The following is a 14806-nucleotide window of genomic DNA, read 5'->3' as shown; positions in this document are numbered from 1 at the left end:
ACTCGGCTACTGAGTCCTGATAGCCAACATCAATGGGGAAGATTCAAACAAACAAATACTGAGTTTGAATTTAAACTTCACCCCATCGCACAAGCAAGTGGATATCAGGACTCAGTGGCCGAGTGGATAACGCGATGGCGTTTGAAGCGAAAGGTACTGGTTTGAAGTCCCAGAGTGAACATCAACTCTGAGATACAGGTACATCCAGCTGACGAGTCCCAAATAGGACGAAACGCGCATCAAACTGGATTCCCCTGCTAGCCACTATCCATCTTTGCTTACCATGCTTGTGAATTTAGGCTATATCGAGGCAATACGCACAGTATGCACATATGCCAATAAGAGACTGACCAGTTGCAGTCCTAAACATCAATGGGAAGATTCAAACAAACAATACTGAGTTGAATTTGAAGTTTAATTTTCTTTTACAAATAATCCAACGTTAATCTGTGTTTAGTATGAAAGGAAAAAGTATGTGTTTAACTAAGACTGAGTACTAATTAGTATGTAGTAGCAAAATTTTAGCCAATTACTGACTACTACTGTGGTGTGGGCTACTTATATCGACATAAATAGTATATATTGTGAGCCAGGAATAGAATGTCTGGCAGAGGAAGGTTGAGAAGATCGAGAAGGAAAGTACAGAAACAGAAAGCAATTGGTATGAAAATGCAGGAACAATAAAGCCTGAGACAATTAATGAACATTTTGCAAATGAAGTGTTAGAGTATGGTTTTTCTATTTTATCAAGTAACTCTGTAATTTTGTGCTACATATATAGTCGGTTGTCCTCACCTGTGTTCTCATTCACTACAGTACTACTACTGCTAATAGTAATAAAAATAATAATAACATTTATACCACAAAGTCTAAACGAACAGATACTATGAAATAGAACAACTAATCTACAGAATTTACGATTACAGAATAGCATAGTCGGTTATCTGTAAAAAGAAACTATAAAATATTTAGGAGATAAGTATTTGTAAGATAAAGACCCTTTGTAAGTCACCACCCAAACATTATAGCCTCTAAGTAACATACCTAACATCTGTTCGCCATATTGGTGCTAGGATTGATAAGCTTATGTCAATGTGATTTTCCCACTAAAAGTTCATAACAATCACAACTAACTGAAGGGAATAAAAAAGCAACACTTACATGGCAGCTTCTTGAACTTTAGGATGCCAACTCATTCCCAAATAATCATTGGAACACCAGACTGCTACACGACGTTTCATACCACTAGAATAATCATCAGCAAACGGAAATTCAGATGCATCTCTTAAAATTCTTCTAAATACTCGATAAGTAGAATCTTTCTTTTTCTTTTCTACTTCAGACGCGAAAAACTTATTATAATTAAAACCTAGGCAGGTATCACCATCATTACGCACTGAATCGATTGTTTGAGGATGTTCTGGATCAGTGTCCTTCATTGTCATGGCTGTTGTTGGCTGTAGACTTTTTCTCGCAACTATACTCTTTTGCCAACCAGCGAATAAGGCACACGTATTTGGAATACAGATGTCTACAAAAAGAATAGATAAGAAATACGATAAAAAAGAACGCTTTTAGATAATAACATTGTAATGAAGTTCCTTCACAACTTAGTACGAACAAAATGAAAGGATATTTATGGAGTTTTAGCGAAAAGTGGTTACCAATGTCGGGTGTAGGGCAGCTATCCACCAATGGAATCGGAAGATAGTTGTGCAATATCAAGAACCGACTGTAATTAGACATGTGAACCATTGGATACTGAATCAGTGGTCTAAAGGTTAGCTATTTGCTGTGAGACCTAAAGGTCTTAAGTTCGATCTCTAATTGGGTCGTGGACACCTACTGCTGAGGAATCCCATACTGGGACAAAACAGCCGTCCATTTTCTGCTTTTTTATAAGTTGTTTAACCAAGTTTACGATGTGATGTAAACTGTAAAATTCAAGGCTAGTGTTCATCAAGAAATAACAAATCGTACTATAGATAACTTTTACATAATTAGTATGTCCCAGTGCGGAAAATCTGGAACCAAAACAAATTTGAAAGTGTCTATAGCACTAAAGAAGACATCCTCTAAGAAAATTCAGTTCAAAAGAGATACAGCAGAAGAAATTCTGGAAAACAGACTTACGAGATCTCTTAGGTAAACATTCATTTCGGATGAACTTTATATTGTCTTATTTGGTCGGCCCATGATTCGTAGTTGTGTGAAGGATAAACTTCTACTTTGGGCCAAGTTAATGTGCATTTATCAGTTTAATGGCTCATGTGCAGCAGGTTATATTGACCGCGCAAAGCGGGCTCTTTTGAAACGCATCTCCGAACATTAAGCTGCCTGGCTTTCTAAAGGACTACTAAAGTCAGTCAAGAGTCAAATCTTAGAGCACCTAATTAATTCTGGTCACTCTGCTTCACCTGAATCCGCTTTTCAAATAATTCGCATGGTTAGAATGATCAACTCAGAAAGAATACAAATGAAAAACCTATGTATAACAGAAACCATAGCTACCCATCAATTCAAGTCTAACTTTTGTGCATAAAAACAGCATGTTTAATCTTACGTCCTACCATGGTCTTAACCCTTCTTTCTATTTTCCATAATCTATCGCTCTTTTGCTGTTCTTAAAATCTACCAAGTGGATAAACATCTTCACCCTAACATTTCTCGTTAGACGTTGGACGACTACATAACCTTCCTTCAATATCTAATTTTGGTAGACAATTTGTGACACTATATCACTGAATTTTATTATTTAACATCATCCCATTGTACTATGGACAGTTAATTCTAAAAGATTAATTGACTAAAAGTACGACTGTACAACTTAAGTAAATTAAACAAATAGGCTGGTCAAAATAAAGTATTCTTCATTGAACTTTTCAGGGGTCAACCTTACTGAAGAATTATCCATTGATTTAGAATACATAGATGGGATAGTTGTATTTAATGAAGATATCCACAAAACACGGATTCTTGAGTAACAATACTAAAATGTTTAGGATGAGTCTGTTTCTCTGAATGCGAAATGTTTCATCAGGACCTATTTGCATTAACGCTTAGCCTGACCATATAAGGTGAAGTAGTCGAAGGTGTTGATGACATCATGGTCTTGACAGCCTTCATGGATTGGCGGAAGAAATCAGGATTGATTTTTGCCAACTCCTACCATCTATGGTGTAGGTAAAATATCCATCTGGCAACAAATAGGTGAGTATGTTGTGCACCGGTTCGTACTGCACTAGCCTGTAGCTATGAAGATACAAAGTTTGGGTAGACTGCAAGTGTATAATTATATATATATATATATATATATCTTAAGGAGAGTGGTTAAAAATTAACAAAATCTAGTTTCCTACTGATAATTGAAATTCTAGCTCATAAAAAGATAAATTTCATGCTACAAGAAATAAACAAATCCAAAGATAGTTGCAGTAACAATGCGAAATTGTACTAGAAATTTTGAAAAATATTATTAATAATAGGGTTGTTTAGGGAGTAGTAATAAATTGAGTTATTTCTCAGTTGATGATTCGTAAATGGTGGACGTTTTAAAATTGAGCTATGCAAATTCAGTACAGAGCCACAGAAAAATCAGGTTCGATTCCGCATATATAATTAAAGTTATATATTTAACAGCTCTAGGAAGGTTTGAGTTAAGTCAGTTACTGATAACCATATCTGTGAAAAAGACAAAAGTAGACGAAGAATTTTTGTTTCAACTTATTCTCATCAGTTGCTATGGCACTGAACTCAAATTAATGACCATATGTCGCAACATGTATTGAGCAATTTCTCATAGGGAACGATATAACTCTTTGTGGCATCATTAATTCTCATATCCTACGTTATTTATAATCATTAATCTCTCAAATTTATTTAACCTAAAAGCTGATTACAAATATTTAGTGGTAATTTGGGTTTAAACATAGTTGTGCAAGGTATGCCATTGTGTATGAATAACACGTAGAATTACTAAGTCAAGTTACCTTATTCATCACAATTCTGAAATAATAATTTGTATATAGAAAAGTATTTACATAGAACCCAACAAACAATGTGAACTTATGACTGTAGAAATCAATGAAAATTTAACACGAAGTATATTCTTTCTTTATGTGTCTTAATACAAAAACAGTTCTTAAGTAATTGATATACTTTATATTTATCAAATAACCATTCAACTTACCATCAGAAATCCCACATAACTGGTTTTGAAACAACTCGTTTTCGTGATTATCAGAGGTTTGGCCGCACAGATAATCATTTGAACATGTTGATTCAAATGAATTGACCGTAAAAGGACACTTTTTCAATAAGCACTCTGAAACATTCTCTAAAATACAGAATTAATTCAATAACAAAATAGATGGAAAAAATATTTAAATTTATAGAAAGGGTAACATACAAAGTTGATAATCAATAAAAATGACCAAATAAATGTGTTAATTTTGTTGACTGAACGTTAAATAACAGGTTCAGGAGCGAGGGTTCAGTGGTTAAAGAACCCGACTTCTTAACGAGCAAGTAGCAGGTTCGAACAATGTTCCACCTATTTCAGCTTAGCCAACCACAGTGTCACTGTCCCTTCAACAATGTGTGGCTCAGAGACGGGTACATTAACTCGTACTTAGTTACTGGGTTGTATGATCTCAAGAGGCTGTTAATTTTTATCAGTCATCAAATAACAGTATTGACTTTCTGTCAAGCGTATTAATACGGTTAATTGTTTTGCAAAGTTTTGCGAAAAATGGTAATCCCCTGACAGTCCATTAGTCTAAATACAAAACTTTTAACAAAGAGTTCAAACACACCATTAAAACTACATATATTTATGCAGCTGGTGAAAGTTGTCCTTAAATTACATGATAAATTCAATTCATAACTTAATAAACAAATATAAACATGATTATCAAGATAAGTTTAATGTTATATATAGGTCACCCTGAGGTAATTTTCTCACTACTACTAAGTGGGAGTGCCCGGTTTAAAGTATGGAAGGAGTGGCTTAGCGGTTAAGAAGTCCGACTTTCAGCCACTATGTCCAAGGTCCAAAACCCGCTTCCCCTACTTTGTTTTTGGTAACCAGGTAGTAGTATTACTAACAATCCCTTTAAATGTAGCTGACATCCGATTACTTGGTAAATGAGTTGATCTAAATTTAAATAGAAGCTAAAACAAGACGGAATTTCAGACAGAACTATTCATACCAAAAATGGAAATTTAGCTCATAAACATTTCATCAAAAATTAGACGAATAGTTATTGAATAGTCATGATTATACAGAAAATATAGAAGACCCAATTATATTTGCATGAAATTTCAACGATTGAAATTAAATGACCCCAATGTTCCTCTCGATTGTCTGATTTGAACTTCAGGGAAATAATCCGAATTAATATTATTAAAAGTAGGGTCGCGAAAACAACTGTCAAATTGTGTTCAAATGTTAAACTTGATCCATAAAGTAAATATGAGTTATTTATTGTGCAATGGGTTCAAACAGAGGTATGTGAATACGTGCATTTATGTTATTATTATTTGAACTCAGTGATCATGTGTTCCTAAGCTATGGTAAATCTATTCCATAAAGCGATTCACGCCGAACTCCTGTTTGGACATTATATGTCATAATGTAATTCATTCAGTAATTACGGGTTTACGCACCAAACTAGAGTCAAACAGTACGAGATTTGAAAATAACACCAAGATCAGCAGAGAGAAGTAGGTAATGTGGGGTTCGAACTTCAACCTAAGGGTTATAAGTCAAGCGACTTAACAACTATCCCACCATCATATATAAGTCATTACAAACTGGAAGGAATTTGACGAATTCATGTAGTTCTAGACAAAATGGTTCCTGTTGCTCATTTTAAAAGTCACCGAGTAGTTTTACTTGATATACAAGAGAGCTATAGTAACTTCAGACTAGGGGTTCTATACCAAAATGGTTGAAAACAGTGCTGTCAGCTTTCTTGTTAATATGAAAAACTACAGAAACATGCATTCCATTCTTTATTCTTTGAATGTTCTGTTGTGCTGTTCGCATCACATTTCTGGGGGAATTTTACAAATTGAATACATTAGCTTATTTTACTTTGTATACTTAAAGATAATGCTTTATTCCAAAACAATTATATTTGAGTCCTCTAAAGTTCCCAAAAACGCTTTTTAGTTCATGAAATCTCTAGACGAAGACACTCAAATATTTTGTTTTACAAATATTCCGTTTCATCTTTATTAAGATAGCTAGGTTAAGACTGGAACAGTAAAGCGAGTTTGGATAATATGCATAAAACTTTTGACCATAGACCTTACAACTATGTTACAGTGAAGGATTGAACTGACTGACACAGAATAAGACATGTATTTCTGTAGATTGTCCACAGTTTTTTATTTGAGGAAGACCAGAAAACAAACCTGTCTGGTCACAAGAAGTAAAAGATATAAAATATAGGCGATATAAAAGATAAAGGCTTACTGCAGACTGATGATTCATCTGACTGATGCTCCGTAGCGACATCTGAATACATTCTGGGACTGGAAAGTGGAGTTCCATCAAACAAACGCCTAGCAAACGGACATCTTGGTATTAATTGAATCAACTGTTGAATATCTCTTTGAATCACAGTAGGAGACAATTTACGCAAAAACGGGCACGACGTCATTGTAAAACCTTAGACAAAAACTAACAATAAGTCATAATGAAAAATATACAAACCAGTTATTTATTACTAAGAAAAATACTTATCAGAACATTAGAAACTAGTGCGTACACATTAGTATATTACAAAAACAAATCATTACGTCAACTTAGGACATGCCAACTTTTCTAGATAAATGAAATTGATCCGAATGAATGTCTGTAACTGACACTTTTTGGTATGTATAAACGATCTCGAAAGTATCATTTAAATAAAGGATGAATTTAATTGTGGTGAACTTGTAATGTACTGTTATAAATTATAAAAAATTCTACAACCTATAATCACAAAATTACTTTTCCGGGTTTGGTTGTGATAATGATAGCTGTACTTCATGTAAATTTCCGAATGTGAACCGGAGTATGAATGATAGCCGTTTTATAAGTTAAATTTTGGGAGAATAGGTGAGAAAATATATACTGTAGAAAAAAATGAAAATAAGTACAACTATTTCAAAGCAGCTTGATTAAAAATGGATTTACTTCAGTAAAATTGAACTGCTTGACTAAACAGTTACGTTACTTAATCTGCAATATATATATAGACTCAACTCCGGCAGACGTTATATGATGCATGAATAGGTAGTAATAGTTAATCATATTAGTGATTTTCAAATCCGCACTATGTGATGGATATTTTGGTTTAGGAATATGGTAATATTTTCAGTTCCAGGATCATTACAGTGAAAATAGTGTAACTCAGTATTCAGGTTCAAGTTTGTATACTTAATTTTCAACGATTCTTTTAGTCTGTCTAATGTTCCTACAGGCTGTCTAAAATCCAATAGATAAAATTGAGATCGAACTCGCAGCTCAGCCTGTCAGCATAATAAGACAGAACAATGAGAAATTATATCAATCACGTATAAAATATTCAAAAGTACCTGCCTTATAAGTTAATGAATAAAAATTAACATTAATTTAGCTGTGAATCTCAACGTTGATGTAGTGTGCACTGTTATCAAAGATCATGAGGGACCAAATGTATTGGAACTATGATGTTTTTCCCGCTTAGCAAAATATATCAATCTGAACTTTGAAGCACATTTTGTTATAGTACACTTAAATTTAGTTTCCGTCGGTTTAATTGACAAAAATTTCGGCTGTTGAAACTATATACGAAGAATTAGATACTAACCACCTAAAAGAATGTATTGTAACAGGAATCTGTGCATCAAGTCTCACAGCTTACTGACAAATGTGGCCCAAGTAGTGTCATGCTTAGTTATATATTCAGTTATGCTATGGCCCTGACGAGGCCATTATGAGGGGTTTTGCAATAATCACTCTTCCCAAATGGATTATGAACAGAAGGTTATATGAACACCTTTTAACTATCCAGTCAACAGCAAAAACTGTTCAGACGAACACTAACTATTTAGAGTTTCAATACATTACACTATTATGCATAAATTACTGCTAGATCTTGGTAAAAATCGTGTCCCAACCCCGTGGCAATATTATTTGTTGTAGATTTTCAATGGTCCGTAATCTGATGCAGAAAACGAACTTTTATGATTAAATAACCAAACCCTAGCATTTGACATATCTAAGCACTTTACAAGATGATCAGTTTTATAAAGGATTTTATCTATAATTCCATTCCCTATAGTTATTAGCTTGGATATTGAATTATAATATATATCTACTATCCGGAAAGAAAAATGGGCTACTTAGCGGTCAAAACTCTTGAGTCAGCAAGGTTGCTTAGCCAAATTTGCGGGTTATTTATTACACTAACCCATATTAGTGCAGTCTTCTTTACAAGCTTGAACTGTGGAATTCTAGACTGTTATTTTAAACTATCTTGTAATTATTCATATAAATTTGACCACAAGAGTAAAATAATACGATTCGAAAACTCATAAAAGCTGCTTACTATTAACAGAGAAGTGTAAAGCCAATAAACACTGACGCTTCACACGCTTACAGAAATGTCCTGAACCGTTAAACCTTCAAGCACTACACACAAATGTCATTGGTTCATTTTATAAGCGCCTAATTCAGATTCCATTGCATGGTTCAATGCTTTTTATACATGATAAGTTACCCACATGAACCCTATCAAACGTCAGGACAAAAAACATTGTAGATTGAATCAATATCTCGGAACTTTTGAATACTATTTCATGAATTTCGTGGATGCTATGGGGGGAATCATCTTCAGTGTAGATGCTCCTGTCTTTTGTTATTGAGATACTTGTTGAAATCTTCACTTGTCTCCGAAATTAATGTGTATTTCGACGTCTAAATATACTACTCCTTCTATCTGTTGTTGTATTTTGTCTCGTTTATCTCTGGGAAATCTTTTCTTAAGTTTGCGGATGCCATTGTAGTAGCAAAGAAATCCTTAAAATATATTGTTCTTCAGGTCTTCAGGATTGATACTGACTTCAGTAGTTTCACTAGATACACCCTAACTGAAGGGGCTCGGATAAGCATCCTCACCAGATCGCTATTCGGTAATCTGTGCCAATCACCCATTGCGACAGCTAACGAGCTTAGATTGTAGGGGGAGTGAAATGTCATTGGGCCCTAAACAAATTGTCTGGCAGTCGGGCCACTGAGTGTCTAACCGTTCAATGATCCTCTTCAAGGCCAACGCAAACAACGTGCATCAGATAATTGTACAACATGGACTGGCTCATGCAGCAGTGGTCGCACTTTGTTTCCTGTACTTATTCTTACTAATATATTTCTGTAGTAACGTCGTTTGAGTTGTATGGTCATAGAAGCAGCCGTAATACCTGGATACGAAGAAGGAGCAGTTCACGTTGGGGACTAACTGTGAGGTGTAACTTTAACCTTAGCTAATTGATCTTACAATTTCCTTCTAACAGGAGTAGGCCCATAGTTATTCGACTCAGACCATCCACATTAGTGTTCTACAAGATCAAACACTTCTTGAATCATTGAATACCTTCCAAATAAGTCCCTGAACTCCTCCACCCCTAACTTTGGATTTGACTGGGTTTGAGATGATCGAATAACAAAGATGTTACGGACAAGGTTTCGACCTTCTGGAACTCGCCAAGATTCAAAAGGAAGATAGTGATATTCAGCAGGAGTTATCCAATACAACCCTGAAACTACGAATCAAGCAGAAGGGAGTTGATAGGGAAACTTTACTATGTGGCACATCTACGGGTGAGGATCGTTCAATCATTCTGGGACATAATCGACGCGGCGTTTTTATTACTTAGCATAAACCTGCTCGTCGACGTGTACGAGCAACTATTAAACTCGTAGTAGAACGATTTTGTTGACTTGATATGAATAAAGATATCGGGGAGTGGGTATGCTCTTATGTAAACTACTGGAAATCCCAAGTGGTTAGACGCAATAAATATCCCTTAGCCTTTTTCGTCACTCCCAACTCTCGTTTCGCCCATGTTCGTCCTGACCCGGTAGGACCCTTACCAGATTCAAATGGATAATCCTACCTCTCGACGTATGCAGACGATTTTAAACGACGTCCAGAAGCAGTACTCATCAATGAAATTACGGCTAAAACAATAACCAGTGTGTCCATCGGACTGTTAGACGGGAGATTCGATCGCTTTTCAGCTATTACTGCTAAAGGTGATTGTTAGTTCAGTTCCGGACTCTTCCATTTCCATAATACAGTGCTGAGAATCGTTTGATTTTGAACAGTTGCCTACCATTCACAAGCCAACCACTTGGTAGGACGACTTCACTGACACTTGGATGCTTCCATTTTAGCTGCATACATATTATAATGAACATTTTTACTTGGAATTCGCAATGCAGTGAAGGCTGACGTTGGATACACTGCAACCAAGCTCGTTTTCGGTACGACGCTCTAACCTCCGGAAAGGATTCGCCAGTCCTTCATCTTTGAAAAGTGTGGACCTAAAGTTCGACACAAATTGGGTCACAAACACCATGCTCTTAGTCAAAACGTTCCCCTCCAACTACTACCAACCCATGTTTTATTAACACGACCTTATGGTTTGCTACAGACATATTCGTAAATCTTAATACATTACGCCAACATCTCAATGCAACCCATGCAAGACTTTTAAGTTTTTCACTGTGATCCCAAGTACTAAGAAGAACGGAAAGGAAAATGAAATAGTTATTGATTGGCCACAATTCTTTCGCTCGGAAGACAACCGTTTCGCCGTCAACTTTCTCACTTCACAACCATTGTAGTCTCTTAAATTACAATACATACCGGACAGTCAACGACTGCAAGAAAAAATCCAAACCATTGGTTTTTAATATAATAATGTGTATTTAGGGGGGCATTATTGTTTGCGGATGGTATCAAAATCTGGAGAACAGTAAGAAGTGAAGCTGATCAATTTGATCTCCAAGTTGACCTAGACGAATTAGTTAGGTGGTTCTCATGTTGGGGCTTAGGAATTAATTTTAATGGGAGTGTAATAATGCACACTGGATAAGGTAATAGTTACCAGTATACTAACAACGGTACGTCGCAGCCATATGTGCAGAAACACGAAGACTTGGTAGTAATAGTTAATCACGACTTAAAAACAATGCCGCAGCCGCCAAATATTTTCGAGCGTTATGGTCACTTCACCGAGTATTAAAATTACTTGACGAGGAAATGTGTCGAATTTTATATCCCATCTATGTAAGACCACACCTAAAGTGCTGTGTCCGAGCACCCGGGCCATGTCTTATTAAGGATGCCAACACACTCAAGCGTATCCACCATATGAGATCAAAGTAAGTGAAGGGTCTTTTCAGACTCTCTTACGATGAGCGCCTAAAACTCCTAGACCCTTTCCTCTCGTATTGTAGAGGGCCAAGTGACCTTATATTGGAATTCTGTATCTTTAGTTACGAGTTGGGTGTTAGTATGTCTCATAATTTTGCTCCCTTCATCGCTAATAATCTTCGAGGCCATAGCATGGAGGTTCAGAAACTGCAATCTAATAAACTCAGGGTGGGGTTTCGTTTTTCTCATCATATGATCAATGACTGATGAGACTAGCCAAGAAGGATGGGGATTTTAGACCCTGGCCGATGAAAATAACTTTTCGTCCTCTCATATGGCGGCTGCAACTCTGGAAGCATTTCCTGCCAACAGACACCGGTTGCCAACTAAAATTCATGTGCAACCGGACAGGTTACATGACGCCAGGATCAAGCACAAGGGCAAGTTGGAGCTGACCATTCAGCTTGTGGACTGTCTGAATCCCCAAAAAAGCGTGGAAGGGACAGGAGCTACCAACTCGGAAAACCGTGTATAGGTATGATACCTGTCCATTCACATGATGCTCATTCAAATAATCAGGACGGGGAAGCTCACGCGCTTCAAATTGAAAGCACAAGCCGTCTACTCATAAACGCCGAGAGTTTACCGAATAAAATGGATAAGCTACTTGAACTCAGTAGTGTTAACAATGCTCATCTGATAGGAATATCTGAAACTTGGATGCCTTCTCAGTTTACGGACTAAGAGATAGCAACACCCGGGATGTCTTTGTTTCGCAGTGACAGGAAAACAGGAATTGGATTTGAAATAGCCTTATACTCACGATCTTGCTTGGAGGTACATCAAGTTCACAACCAAGAGTTTATCACTCTCGACGAACCCGTATGGCGTTCAGTAAGATTGTCTACCGCCTCGAGGTGTCTAGTTGGAGTCATGTACATCGAGTATTACAATCATATGATGGAAGGATTATCACGCTCTAGTGGTCTTGGATTCACCCATGTCCTGATTCTAGGAGACTTCAATCTTCCTTCCTTCCTCGCGGAACATACGTACATTGGAGGTGAAAACTCTACTGGAGCTCGGTTCTTCAACCTCATTGGGAATCAGGGATTATTCGAAAATATGAAGTTGGCAACTTGTTAGAGAAACAGTCGGACGCCATAGCACTTAGACTGGGTAATTGACAACCTCCCAATCCTGGCTCCTCTGGGGAAAGGCAATCACGCCGTCAAAGATTTTTGTTTCATCACCAAAATTGAGTTCAGATATCGTACCAACAACAGGAGCTGGAATTTCAAACGGTTGAATGTGTCAGCTTTACAGAACAATCTACAGCAGGTGTTTTGGGAAGTTCACCCTCAACTTGATGCGGATGCTCATTGGGATTTCTTACCACACACGATCTTATGTGCTACAAGGCAGTCTGTTCCTCAAACCGTACTCAATATCTACAAGCAACCTACAGCCTTCAAGATCCGCACTTCCCGTTTGCTAAGCTGCGAAAAGCACTACTGGGTGGGATACAAACGAACTGATAATAATAACAACAACAGGAAATATAAGCGTATATGGAATGTATGCACGAAGGCAATAAGAGAAAACAGGCTTCAGTACCAGACCAAGCTTATCGATAAATTTACCTCAAATCCGTAAAGCTTATTCCTTTATGCAGCCTTTCTTCGACAAGACAAAACGGGGGTTTCTCAACTGCTAGGTCCTTAAGGCCCGACCAACAATGACGGTGATGCCGCTAACCTTACTGGCCAAACAGTACTCTCGGACACTTCAACCGACTATACTAACTACATTGATGAAAGTTTCATTCACAACTTCACAGGACTTTCCGAAGTGAACCTGAGCGCTGACTTGGTGTTCCAGAAACTGCAGCACCAAAGGAAGGACACTTCTCCTAGTCCGGATATGATCCATTCTACTATACTGAGGGAAGTAGCTTCAATCCTAGCAACACCGCCTAACGTGATGTTCTCATTCTCGTGAAGCCGAGGAGCATTACCGGAGATTTGGAAGCTGGCTCACATCACACCAATTTTCAAAGGAGTTCAACGCAGCGAACACTCAAGCTACCGACCAGTAGCTCTTCTCTCTTTATCTTCAAAACTTATGGAGTTCCTGAAATGCGAGGGTATACACGATTATTTATTATCCACAAACTTACTTTCACCCCGACAGCATGGTTTCAGGAAGGTTTACTCTCGTATCAACAATCTGGCTGCGACGGACAGATGGAAAACCATCCTTGATCTCATGGGGAAGGTCGACGTCATTTACTTTGACTTCCCAAAGGCTTTTGATAGAGTCAATCATCTATGTCTCATCAACAAGGTCAGGCGATTGGACATCAAGTCATCTTTACTTGATTGGCCTGCTTCATATCTAAAAAATCGACATTTAATGGTCAGGATTAACCTCACTTTCTTTCAGGCAATGGAATGTCCTAGTGGAGTCCTCCAGGGCTCAATACTAGGACCTCTTCTCTTGCTGATTTATATAAACGATCTTCCACAACAAGTATCGTCTGGCTTATTGCGTTTTGCCGATGACGCGAAACTTTGGAGAGATGTACGTAACTAAGAGGATATACTGGCACTTCATGAGGATCCGACTTGATTTCAAAGTCGGGCAGATGACAACGGACGTGCCTTTAACACTTCACAGTGTAAAGTAGCCTATCTGAGACCTGTTGTAGACTACAGTTACAACTTGAGAAACTCCTCTCTAGAAGTATCCCTAGTTGAAAAAGATTTAAGAGTCATTGTATCCTATGGTTTGAAGTCTTACACTAACTGTGACAAAAGTGTCTTGCACCGGTAACAATGAAGCGCATTTCTGGCCAATTGAGGACGGAAGAACTTTCCACATAATCTCCAACATATCATTTTCTCCCACAATCCAAAAAGAATAAGTGTATCCAACAGCGAGCCACAAAATCAGTTTGGGGACTCAAAATCAAATCTTATGAAGGCGCCTCCAATAACTAAACCTTTATTCATTAGACTACAGGAGTCTTAGAGGTGACCTAATGGCTTACAGCATCCTAAACACTTCTGGAAATCCACTTAAACGCGTACTTAGGATTAGCTTCGGCACAAATCTAAGGGGCAACACCGAGAGACTAGAAACACGACACAGCAGAACGAAGTGTAGACACAACGTTTATTCCTTCCTAGGAGTCCTTCAGGAGAAAGCTTGACATATTATTAAGGACTAAGGATAGTATCCTACTATGATCTGCCTATTTCTTTTTCCTCTTTTATCGTTATTATACCTAGTTTGCTGCCTGGAGGTACCGGTGATCTACTGCCACTAGATACAGAAGCACGTCAAGCGGAAACTTCTTGTATTCCGTCCACAACCATTTGGACCATTTAACT

General features: G+C 37.3%; 1 protein-coding gene across 1 annotated transcript in view; it reads right to left on the bottom strand.

Moving 5' to 3' along the window:
• The window catches only part of Smp_045260 (5-aminolevulinic acid synthase), a 20864-nt gene extending 12206 nt beyond the window's left edge, over positions 1-8658 (bottom strand). Inside the window, exons 1-4 of the mRNA XM_018795679.1 lie at positions 8583-8658; positions 6482-6688; positions 4190-4336; positions 1162-1531 (exon numbers count right to left, since the gene is read on the bottom strand). Coding sequence (XP_018649968.1) covers positions 1162-1531; positions 4190-4336; positions 6482-6668 — 704 coding nt within the window. The 5' untranslated portion in view covers positions 6669-6688; positions 8583-8658. The remainder of the gene's footprint in view (positions 1-1161; positions 1532-4189; positions 4337-6481; positions 6689-8582) is intronic.
• Between the last annotated feature and the right edge of the window lie 6148 nt (positions 8659-14806).

Source organism: Schistosoma mansoni, chromosome 2, assembly GCF_000237925.1.
Source record: "Schistosoma mansoni strain Puerto Rico chromosome 2, complete genome".
NCBI classification, from domain to species: Eukaryota; Metazoa; Platyhelminthes; class Trematoda; order Strigeidida; family Schistosomatidae; genus Schistosoma; species Schistosoma mansoni.
The sequence above is the reverse complement of the archived record's forward strand: the minus strand, read 5'-3'. Positions and strand labels throughout refer to the sequence as shown.